Source organism: Hyperoodon ampullatus, assembly GCF_949752795.1.
Source record: "Hyperoodon ampullatus genome assembly, chromosome: 14".
Lineage (NCBI taxonomy): Eukaryota > Metazoa > Chordata > Mammalia > Artiodactyla > Ziphiidae > Hyperoodon > Hyperoodon ampullatus.
In genome coordinates, this window is record NC_136927.1 from 43,869,193 (window position 1) to 43,880,731 (window position 11,539).

General features: G+C 54.7%; 1 protein-coding gene across 1 annotated transcript; it reads right to left on the reverse strand.

Moving 5' to 3' along the window:
• Positions 1 to 79: 79 nt before the first annotated feature.
• TBC1D10B (TBC1 domain family member 10B) lies at positions 80 to 11,175 on the reverse strand (the record flags this gene model as incomplete). The annotated part of the gene is made up of 9 exons (XM_079720147.1): positions 80 to 1,567; positions 1,656 to 1,810; positions 2,138 to 2,327; positions 2,547 to 2,612; positions 2,739 to 2,853; positions 6,092 to 6,198; positions 6,300 to 6,407; positions 6,712 to 6,811; positions 10,232 to 11,175. The coding sequence occupies 9 exons, from the start codon at positions 11,173 to 11,175 to the stop codon at positions 977 to 979; spliced, it is 2,376 nt and encodes a 791-aa protein (XP_079576273.1). The 3' UTR covers positions 80 to 976.
• Positions 11,176 to 11,539: the final 364 nt, after the last annotated feature.

The window sequence follows — 11,539 nt, forward strand, 5'->3', positions numbered from 1 at the left end:
TCCTGACTAGCTCCGTCACTCCCTCCCTCCTTGTCCTTATTCTAACCCCCTTCATCAAATAACAATGCAGGAGACAGACCCAGGTACAACAGCAGGTTCTTTTCCGGTTCCTCAAAGCGCCGCACAGGGTGGGGGCAGAGACAGAAGAAAATGTAAACATTGGGTTCCACCCCCTGGAGCTCAAGGGAAGACCCCTTACCCAGGTAGGGGCTGGAGGGTTGGAAGGGGACAAGGTGAAAGGTGGGAGCCCTGGTGAGACAAAGCAGGGGAGGCCTGAGAATACAGAGAAAGGTAGGTGAAGAGGAAGGAGAGCAAGGAGGGTGGTGGTGGGGAAGTGGGGGACATTTCCTGCTCCAGTGCATGTCCCCTTAAATAAACCAGCGTGCAAGAACATGATGGAGGAAAACCAAAGGACAGAAGAGAGTGAACACCCCCACCCTGGGCCAACCGGGTCCTCCGTACATAATTACAACACAGAGATGTCCAGAAGGAGAACACGAAGAGCCTGGGCCCCCGCCAGGAAGTGGGGGGAAGACGGGCAGGACTGAAGAAGGGAAAAGGAACCCAGCTCCACTTCATGGGTAAGGGGAGTGACTGGAGTGTAAGAATCTGAAAACCGCTGACTCCCATCGCCAGAAGTCACCCCTGTGGTGACAAAAGGCCAATCAGGACAGCACCTGGGAAGGGATCCCAGAGGGGATCGGGGCAGGAGTGACAGAGACCCCAGCTGGGCCTAACTGGAGGTGAGGGGTCCAGACTTGTTCGCTGCTGCCCCAGGGAAATGCAGCTGCCCCACGTACTCTGGCTGTCCTGGCCGTGCAGGGGTCAGCAGCTGGCAAGGAGACGGGGAATCAAGCCACTTTCCTCAGAAAGAGGGACAGCCTGCCAAGGGGGCCGGGAGCAGCACCCCAGGCCAAGGCCTGCTCTTGGCTGAGGGAAAAAGAGGGGGCCCTGCAGTCCAGCCCCAGGGCAGACGTCAGAAGTAAGCATCCTGCCGGGCCTCTGATGCTGAGGACCTGTCCCCGCCATCCTGGGGTGCGGGGGGTCCATCTGCCTTCCGACGCAGCGAGAGCTTCCTGCCCTGAGCCTTCTTCTCCTGCTTCTGCCGCTCCTTCTCCTGCTTCTGCCGCTCCTTCTCCTGCTTCTGCCGCTCCTTCTCACGTTCCTTTTCCTGTTTTTGCCGCTCCTTCTCCTGCCTCCGGGCCTCCTTGCTGGGAGCCAGTGGGGTGCTGTTGCCAGTAGGCGAAGGAAGGGATGGATGCAGTCCCTCAGCGGTGACCAGAGGCCCTGGGGCAGGCCCAGCACTGGCCCTGCGGACAGGAGGGGGTGGAGAGGGGGCCCCTCCAGCTGCCTGGGAGCCTCGGCTCTTGAGGCCAGGGAGGCTGAGGAGGCTGGAGGAGGGGCCCAGGGGCGGCTGCTGCCGCCGACGCTCCTCATGGATCGCCCGGGAACCGTGTAGTCTCCGTGAGGGCCGATACTGCAGCTCGCCCCGGGTTTCCCGCCACTTCTTGAGCTGGGCCGAGTTCTCTCGCTCAATCAGTGCTTCTGTCACTGGGAGGTTGGTCACCTAGATGGAGAAGAAACAGGTACCAGAACAAGATTGGGGATGGAGATGGGCCAAAGCAGGTGTGAGGTATGCTAAGGCTAGGACCTACCTCATGCACCAGGAAGTCCTCCTGCATGCACTGTTGGGGCAGATTGCGCAGCTGCTCCATGGTTTCATACATGCCTTGGCAGGCGCGCAGCTTCTCCACAGAGCCCAGTGTGTGCCGCAGCAGCACCAGGGCCACCCGGAAGATGATCTTGACGCCTGCAGGGTCCAAGGAAGAGAGGCTGGATGATCAGCCCGGGATCTCAACCTGTCCCATTTAGGAGGGACTCACAGCCCCCATCCCTGTCTACTGCCAACCTCACAAATGAGGAAGCTGAGGCCCCAAGAAGGGAAACAAGCTGCCATGGGTTTTAGGTTCCTGGGAGGTAAAGCAAGCTGTGGGCTGGTGGCAGAGCCAACAAGATCAGCCCTCAGTTTCTCCAGCCCCAAGAGAGCTTCCAGTGAAGCCTTCTGTCAGCAGGCCACCCTCTGGCAGCCACCATGGAAACCGCAGCCCCATCATGGCCTGAATGGCTACAGAAGTACCTTCACAGAAGAACATATCCCAGACACGTAGCACTGAAGCCCAGGGAAGGGTGCGGGCAAAGATGCACATGAACCATTCTGTCATGTACAGCACGGGGTCAATGCGCTGCCGTCGCAGGTGCCGATGTGCCAGTGGGGAGGCCCGGCGCAACAGCGCAAAAAAGATTTCTCCATCCAGTTGAATGGCCTCCTGGAAGTGGGACAAACCATGAGAAGAGGCCTGCTGTGGACCCTTGGGGTAGAACCAGCCCTGGTAGTCAGTACCCATCCACAAAGTGGGATCCTCACCTCAGTGAGAGAGGCCCAGAACAGAGGGACAGAATGGTACAGCGTGGGTCAGGACAAGGACCACCCTGCAGTCTTGGGGAAAAGTCACAGCCCCAGTTGCACCCAGCCTCCAGACACTCACCAGCCCTGCACTATAGTAACCGGGGAGGTACTTGTCGCAGATCTGCACCAGGCACCAAAAGGCTTGCTGAGAAGGGCAAGAACAAGGAGGGAGGGATGGGGCCTGAGAAACAGAGAGGAGGGAGCTCCCCCATCACCACTGCAGGCCAAGATCCTCCCAGCCCCTCCCCAACCAGGTCCAGCGTCTGCTGACCTCAGCAGGCATGTGCATGAGCAGCACTGCGGCCACGGGGGCCTGGGCCTGGCAGTAGCCCTCGTCAGGCCGGTAGATAGTGTAGGCCTTCAGGATTCGATACAGGTCCTGTTGCCTGTGGGTATGGGGAAAGACCATGAGGAAAGTCACAGGAGTTGGGAGCTCTCGCCCCCAAACTAACCCGCACCCCCCCCAGAGCCCCCCTATATCCCGTGGCAGATCAACCCCAGAGATTTACCACCACACACCTCTATCCACATTCCTAATCCTGCCTATCAAGCTTAAGCCAAAGACTCAGACCATAACCTAAGCTTTGTTCCAGGCTCTAGGCTTCTGCCCTTGCCTGCACACCCACGTGCTCCCCACCCATGTCCCCACACAGGCTGTGCTCTGTCTGCCCCGATCCCGTAAATCTTCAAGGTCATCTTCTTCAGGAAGCTTTTCAACAGCATCAGCCCTCCTCTGGCACTGTCTGAATGCTTTTACTGCCCCAGAGCAGGCGCTCTCCCAGGGCAGGCCCTGCCTTATCTGTCTGGATTTCATCAGTCCCCCCCACCCCCGGGCAGAGCCCTGGTTCTCGGTGTAGGCTTGGGAAGCCAGCTGTGCCTCAGACCTTTCTCTTGTCTCTGCATCCGAAAGAATAAACTCTCTGCCCTAAATCTGTTCCTCTTCCCTGAGGGTGCCTCATCGCTGTGTGTGGGAATCCCATCCCCTCAGCCCCACATCAGAAAACAGCGAGCCTTCCATCACTCCCCACAGCTAATCATCAAGTCGTATCAACACTACCTTCTGAATTTTATTCACGTCTATTCCCTCTCTCTGCCACCACAGCCACTGAGCAGCTCAGACCTTCATCTCTTAACCAGGACGATATAATAACCTCCCAGACCCTCTCCCTGCCTCCAGTCACACACTCCTGACCACTGCTTACAGTAGTGTTTCTCAAAATTCAGTCACTGAAGTGTGATCTTCATTTGTGCTTTATCTGCACACCACCCCACTATTATTTATTTTTTCTCCACTTTGTAATAGAAATGACAGGTTTGATATACTAGTTATTTCATCTAATATATATTAAAATAAACATGTAACTTCCCTAAGCTCCCATGCTACATTCAGCCTCCTGCCTGCTTCTGCACCCCTGCCTTCTCCCCTGTTGCTATGGGTGAACTATCTGTGATCCTGGCCAACCACAGCCTTTCCACTTGGGCACTGGGTCCCATCCCCTCTCGCCTACACAGGCCATCCCTCCAGCAACCTTCCCATTGTTTGTGCGTCATCCATTTTTCTCTAACTACAGAGGCTGGCATACCAACATGTCATTTCTTCTAGCTTAAAAAAAAAAAACCACCTCTTGTGACTTCCCTGGCGGCCCAATGGTTAAGACTCCATGCTTCCACTGCAGGGGGTGTGGGTTCGAGCCCTGGTCGGGGAAATAAGACCCCGCATGCCACAGGGCATGGCCAAAGAACAAACAAACAAAAACCTCTCTCTACCCAGCCTTCCCCTCTGAATACCACACCGTTTCTTTCCTACCTATTCAGCCAAACCCACCTAGAGTACAGACTTGCTATCTTCAATTTCTTTCCTCCCATCCTCCAGTCAGGCTTTAGCCCACTGCTCCACACAAAACTGCTTTTATCAAGGTCACCAATGACCTCCACATTGCTAAATCCAGAGGTCGATTTGCAGACTTCACTTTACTTGACCCGTCAGCAGCATTTCATACAGTTGATCTCGAAACCCCTCTTCACTTTACTTCCAGGAATCACACTCTCCTGGTTTTCCTTTTACCTCACCAGCTTCTTCCAGGCTCCTTTACAGGTTCTTTCTCATCTTCCCATTCTTGAAATGTTGGAGCTGCAGGGCTCAATCTTTGAACAGCTTCCTTTCGTATCTACACTTGCTGCCTTGATGACCTCATCTAGTCCCATGGGTGAGATCTGGTCCCATGTAGAGCCTGACAACTCTCAATTTCCAATCTGTCTCCAGTTTAAACCTCTCCCTGGATGTTGTGTCCATTGTACATCCAGCTTACTTGGCATCTCCATCTGGATATCCAGTGAGTATTTCAAACTTCACATTCCAAAAATGAGCTCCTGATATCCCTTCAAGCCTACTTTCCCCCCAGTTTTCCCATCCATATCAGCATATTGCAACTCCATTTATTCTAGTTTCTAAGACCAAAAACCTTAAGAGTCTTCCTTAACTACTCTCTCTCTCTCTCTCTCTCTCTCTCACTCACACACACACACACACACACACACACACACACACACACACACACACACACTCCACATCTAATCCACTGGCAAATTCTTTTGGCTTTACCTTCAAAATATATCCAGTTTCACAGCTACCATCCTGGTCTATCTATCATCATCTCTTTCCTGGGTTATGGAAATAGTCTACCTGGTCTCTCTGCTTCTGCCCTTGTCTCCTATAGTCTATTGTCAGCACAGCAGCCAGAAATGATCCTTTTTTTTTTTTTTTCCAGCCACGCTGCGCAGCATGTGGGATCTTAGTTCCCTGACCAGGGATCAAACCCATGCCCCCTGCAGTGGAAGCACAGAGTCTTAACCACTGGACGGCCAGGGAAGTCCCAGAATGATCTTTTTAAAACACAAGTCAGATCAGGTCACTTGTAACCCCATCTCGGCTCACATTCTCTTTTCCCCTTTCTTGCTTTAAACTCTTCTATTTACCACCATTGTACATACAGCATACTTTCATTCTTTATTTTATTTATTGTCTATCCTTACTAAAATATAAGCTCTGAGGGGGTAGCTGTCATCTGTAGCTAAAAGAGTACCTGGCAGGTAGCAGGCGCTTGACAAATATTTGCTGAAAGGATGAACTTACTGTTAAAAAAATGTCCATCCACATGCTCCCACAAGGAGCTGAGAAGCACCTAAAAACATCGCACACTACTAGGAAGCCTTCGTGAGGAAGCCAGGCAAACAGAACAAAGATCGAAGGGCCTGGGCACGGCATTTAAGGGCCCTTAATTGCTTTTCCAGCCTCAGCTCTACCCAACCCCACTGCCCAGACACAGCTTACATAACCCCCAAGCCAGGAAAAACCTGCCCCTTGCTCTGCTCCCATCTATCCTTTAAAACCTAGTTCAAATGCAACCTCCTCAATGAGCCCTTGATGTGCCTCCCCTTCCCCTCACCAGCCCCCCACCCCACCCCCATCACCCTGAATCAGAGTCTCCCTCCCAGGAGACTTCCTTCAACATGGCTAGACACTCAATCCATTAAGGACCACTCCTGTAGAAGTTCTGGAAGGCAAGAACTGCTTTCAACCCAGCCCTGTATCCACCACTGACTCACATAGTCAAGTTGCCTTACCCATGCCCGCCTCGAGCAGCAAACATCTCATGGAAAGGGAACTGACGGTGCAGGTCCTTCTCAATCACATCCAGCCACTTAGGGTCCCCAGGAGCCCGTTCCAGCTCCTGCAGTGGGACAGCTGAGATTATCTCAGGATCTGGGGGAACTGATGATACCCTTCACACAGACCCTGTCACACGTCCCCACACCCTGGAGCTGTGCGCACCTCAAACTTGCCCGGGTTCTGCTCCAGGAGTTCCTTGCTATTGGACAAGTACTGCCAGGCCTTGGCTCTGAGGGAGGATGGGATCCCCTTCCGGCAGCGCAGCTTCACCTAAGGCAGAGTGGCAGGCAGGGGAACAGCTTCAGTGGCAGGCACAGCCTCCAAGTCTCCCCAGCAGTCCTTGGGCTCCCTGGGACACTCGTCCCACATCCCATGGGCTTCACTCCACTGGAACCCGCCTGGCCTTCTATCTTTAAAGCTACTCCTCCCGCCAGGCCCAAGTAGCACCTACCCCCAACGTGGTCCGGAGAGCAGATACTATCAGGTTCCTGGGCTTCCCCAGAGCACATGGGCCCACCCTGTCCTCCCCACCCGCACCATGTCCACTGCCCTGCCCACCACAGCCTTCTCAAACCTTCTGGAAACGCCGTGACAGCCACTTATCCCAGTGACTGAACATCTCCAGCCATTTGAGCTCCCGCTGCCGAGCCACATCCACAGGAATGGAGCTCTCTCTGAGGATATGGGGAGTACGGAAGAGGTCAGTAGCAGTAGTATAAAACCTAGATTGCTGGGGGAACTGAGGCAAGCCACCTCCCCAAGCTCAAAAATGAGAGATCAGACCATAAAAGCATTTTGTGAGCTACCAATACCAAACATTAGGACGTCTGGTCATTCTGGCCATCCAAGGTCCTAGTTCACCACGCTAAATGGAATTTCCTTGGAATCTCTGCACAGAGATCGCATTCTCATGTTGGATGGCTATACAGAGGCTGTGTTCAAATCCCATTTCAGACACATACAAGTTTGGGGAGAGAGCACGGAATACTGAAAAGCTACACTTTGCATTAGACCTGGATTCAAGTTCTAGGTTTGCCACCTATTCACTGTGTGGCCTTGGGCAAGTCACTCTCTAAGCCTCAATTTCCTCATGCGTAAGATGAAGAGAAAAACAGTATCTACCTAAGAGGTTATATGAGATAACACATAGCAGCGACTCAGTAAGTAACAGCAATTATTATCCATAAAATAAAATACATAACAAACATACTTCCCTGTCCCCTTAGAAGCAACTGTCTGAGTTTCCTTCTACCAGACTCAAGATCCCTTGCACCTCTGCAATTTCCGCTACCTCCTCCTCCCTGAAATCACCCCACATTCCCAAGCAAATGAAGCTCTCCTTGCACTGTTTGCTCACTGTTCTGTCAGAGCAGAGCTTCGCACTCAAGATACCCCATCAGTCTTGAAACAGTTAGTTGTAGGAGCCAGTACCAGGTGAGTGGAATGGAAGAAAGAGCTTGGGTTTCCAGATAGACCTGAGCTCAAAGCCCAGTTGTCCCTTAGAAGCTGGGGAGTCTTGGCAAGTGATAACCTAAGTCTCTTCCTTATAAATGTAAAAAGGAATGCCACCACTTACATCACAAAGTTATGAGAGGACTATTGAGAAACTGTATATAAAGGACTGTTACACGGGAGGTTTAAAGTTAGTTTCTTTTGTCCCAGAAGCTCCTTAAACTAAAAGGTGATTTCTCGGGCTTCCCTGGTGGCGCAGTGGTTAAGAGTCTGCCTGCCGATGCAGGGGACACGGGTTCGTGCCCCGGTCCGGGAAGACCCCACATGCTGTGGAGCGGCTGGGCCCGTGAGCCATGGCCACTGAGCCTGAGCGTCTGGAGCCTGTGCTCCGCAACGGGAGAGGCCACAACAGTGACAGGCCCGCGTATCGCAAAAAAAAAAAAAAAAAAAAAAAAAAAAAGGTTATTTCTCATTAATCTCTATCATAAGGCAATCCCAAACTCTACTAAAGGCCAGGAAGAGTAAGATACCTTTCCTGCCCTCAAAAGGTCACAAGCGGGGCTTCCCTGGTGGCGCAGTGGTTGAGAGTCCGCCTGCCGATGCAGGGGACACGGGTTCGTGCCCCGGTCCGGGAGGATCCCACATGCCGCGGAGCGGCTGGGCCCGTGAGCCTTGGCCGCTGAGCCTGCACGTCCGGAGCCTGTGCTCCGCAACGGGAGAGGCCACAACAGTGAGAGGCCCGCGTACCACCAAAAAAAAAAAAAAAAAAAAAAAGGTCACAAGCTAGGGAGATAATTGCAATATGTGAGGGAAATGCAATGACAAAGATGCACAGAAGAGGCACCTAATCGGAGTAGGGGCAATGGGTAGCAGGGAAGGTTTCCTGGAGGAAGGGACATCTGAGGTAAGCCATGAAGAACTGAGTAGAACATGGCAGGGAAAGACCAGGAGAAGGGTATTCCTGGCTGATGGTACAGCCTGAGTATGAAGGGAGAAAGACTACAATCACTTCAACAGGACCACAGCACACAGTGCATGGTGAGAAGGCGGTGGAAAAGAAGACCAGAGAGGCTGGCAGAGCCAGAACATAAGGAGCCTGTGCGCAGGCTAAAGCGCTTGGACTTTATCCTGTGGACAGTGCGGAGCTGCTAACAGCTTTTAAGGTAACGTGTGCCACAGTCAGCCTTGCCTCAGAAGTAGATTCTGCCAGCATGGAAGATGGATTTTAGAGAGACAAAATTAAAAGCAGAGAATTAGCACCCAGCACCGTGCCTGGTACACAAGAGGGGCTCACTAAAATCCAATTCAATCCAAGTTCCTCAGGGCAGCAGAGTATTGAGGAGAGTGCCATTGGTCACACAGATCCAAATTATTTGAGTGGGGCAATTCACTCAACTGCTCTAATCCTGTTTCTTCATCTATAAATTAGGTACAGCAATGCATCCCTCATGCATGGGAAAGCACCAGGGTCAAACTTAAGTTGCCCTCCCCACACAGGACCGAGAATGTTGGTACTCAAAGATTTTCTGATTTTTTTGTTGGACTATAATCCCTCCCACAGGGCTTCCCCCCAACACCAGGCAGGTCCCCCTCACCCCAACATGCACAGCCATGACTAAATCCTACTCATTCTTCACAATTCAGATCAGTGCAGCTGAATTCCCAGACTGGGCAAAAGATCCCTTCCCTAGCTGCTCACAAAACCCTGTGATGATCTCCAGGCTGAACCTAACATATTATATTGAAACCAACTGTTTAAGTATTTGTCTCTCCCTCTAGATGATGAGCACCTTGAAATGATTATTTTATCCTTAGTACCCAGCACAGGGCCCGGCACTGGGGGTTCTCAGGCAGTGCTGTAAACTGAACTGACCAGCAGGTTAAAGGGGTACAGCAACAATGATCCAAAGAGAGGGAAGGAAGAAGTCAGAAGCAATCACACCCTCACCTCAGAAGTGACTCAGGCCCCTGGAGGGAACCAGGAAAGAGTAAGCCCGGCTGGGGAGATGAGGAAATGGGGAAGAGGCCTCCTCCACCCCCTTTCCTTCAGTGAAAACACAAGACTGCTCTTCTGTTGCACAGAGGGGCCCTACCTTCAGAGTCTCTCCTCCATCAGACAGACTTCCCCACCTCACCACCCCATCAGACCTAGGGCTATGGGGGAAGGGAGCTGCCTGCATCCCTCCAGACTTTCTCCCTAAGGAACCAAAGAGCTCTACCAGAACCCCTGTCCAGCCAACCCTCCAGAATATCTGACCTGTAGCTGGAGTTTCCCATCAAGGAGCTGGGACAACCTGAGGTATCATCTCATTCAACCTTTCACTTCACAGAGGAGGAAAGCGAGGCACTAACTCATATGTGGAAGGCACGAACTCAAGGGCACACACACACCAAAGGCAAGGCTTAGGCTCAAACCCAGAACTCCCGATACCTGGTCTCAAACCCTAACACGCTGGTGCCACAGAAACCTCAGGAAGCTCTAGGCATGATATGGATTGTTAAGCATTCCCATTCCCACTAATCACCCCGTGGATCCTCAGAGGAGGATGGGCAGCGAGAGTGTGGGCAAGGTGTATCATCCCCCCACCCTGCAACCTCTACTTCACTGAAGCAGGCCCGCTGGGTGCCCACTGGGTACTCACAGGCTGCCCGAATACTGGCTGCCCCCAAGGAAGCCGTACTTGTCCGTCTTGCGCAGGGCCAGCCCATTTATCTCCGAGTCTGAGCCCATGGAGCTCACATCATCCGCCAAGGACTCTAAGGTCCCAGACATGAGGCTCACGGAGTCCAAGTAGCTCAGAGTGTCTGGAGCCTGCCCTCGAGGCCCAGAGATGCCAGGTCCCAGGCTAGACGTGGAGCCTAGGTCCTGAGAGTTTTCAGCAGGCTCCGGAGCTGGGGTCACCGTCACGACAGCTACCAGAGCCTCACATGTCCCTGAAGGGCCTGTGCCAGGCCCTGAGGGGTCCTCTGGAGCCTGTCCTGTTGATGCTGATGCTGCAGCTCCATGTCCACTTGTCACCTGTCCTGCTGTCACTGCTGCAACCCGTGAAGTCACTCCTGAGGCCACTGTGGTTCCCGGCTTGGGGGCAAGCGGGGGTTTGGCGGTCAGGGCCCCAGGAGCCGTTCTTGAAGGGGTCCTGGTGCAGGTCCCGGTGAGGGTACCTGGCCCAGGATCGGGTGAGGTTCTGGCCTCCTCCGTCTTCGGAGAGTCTGCCCCTGGGGCCAGAGCCATGGACCTCTCGGCTCCTGCCACAGCCTCGGGCACCAAGGGCTCTGGGTCGGAGACCTGCGCCCTCAGGGCTTCGGGTGAGGCCTCCAGAGTCAGCCCCACCTCCGTGCTGCCGGTGATTGTCGGGGCGGGGGCCAGGGCCGAGTCCGAGGTCTGGGTTGGACCCGGTACCATTGCGGGCCGCGCCTCCCCGGGGGCCACCAGGGTGACCGGGGCCGAAGTGGCCGTGGTCACTGGCGGCCCCGGAGCTACCACCAGGACGGGCCCGGCCCGGGAGCCGCGGGGCGGCGGCGACGGGGCCGCGGGGGCGCCATGACGGCGCGGCGGGGCCACCAGGGGCGCCGGGCCCGTCTCCATGACCGCGGGCCGCCCCTCACATCCCCCCGCCGCGGCGGCCGCAAAAGGCGCCGCCCCTCAGGCCGCTCCCCACCGCCCGCCGAGGAAGGGGAAAGGGCGAAGGGCGCGGCCCGGCGCGCGCCGGGGTCGTTGCTGGCGCGCGGGCGGCCACCCGGCGCGCGGAGCCAGGGCACGGGTCCCGGGGCGCCAGGCGCCGGGGTCTCGCTCGCGCCCTCTCCCCCCTTTCGCACTCTCGCTGCCACCCCCTCCCTCCCGCTTCGGGCGAGCGGCCCACCTCGCGCCTGCGCACAAGCCCCGGTGCCGGCCAAGAGGCCAGCGTTTCGGCGCTTCACGCCTGCGCGCGGGGGGCCCCATCGCGCTCCTT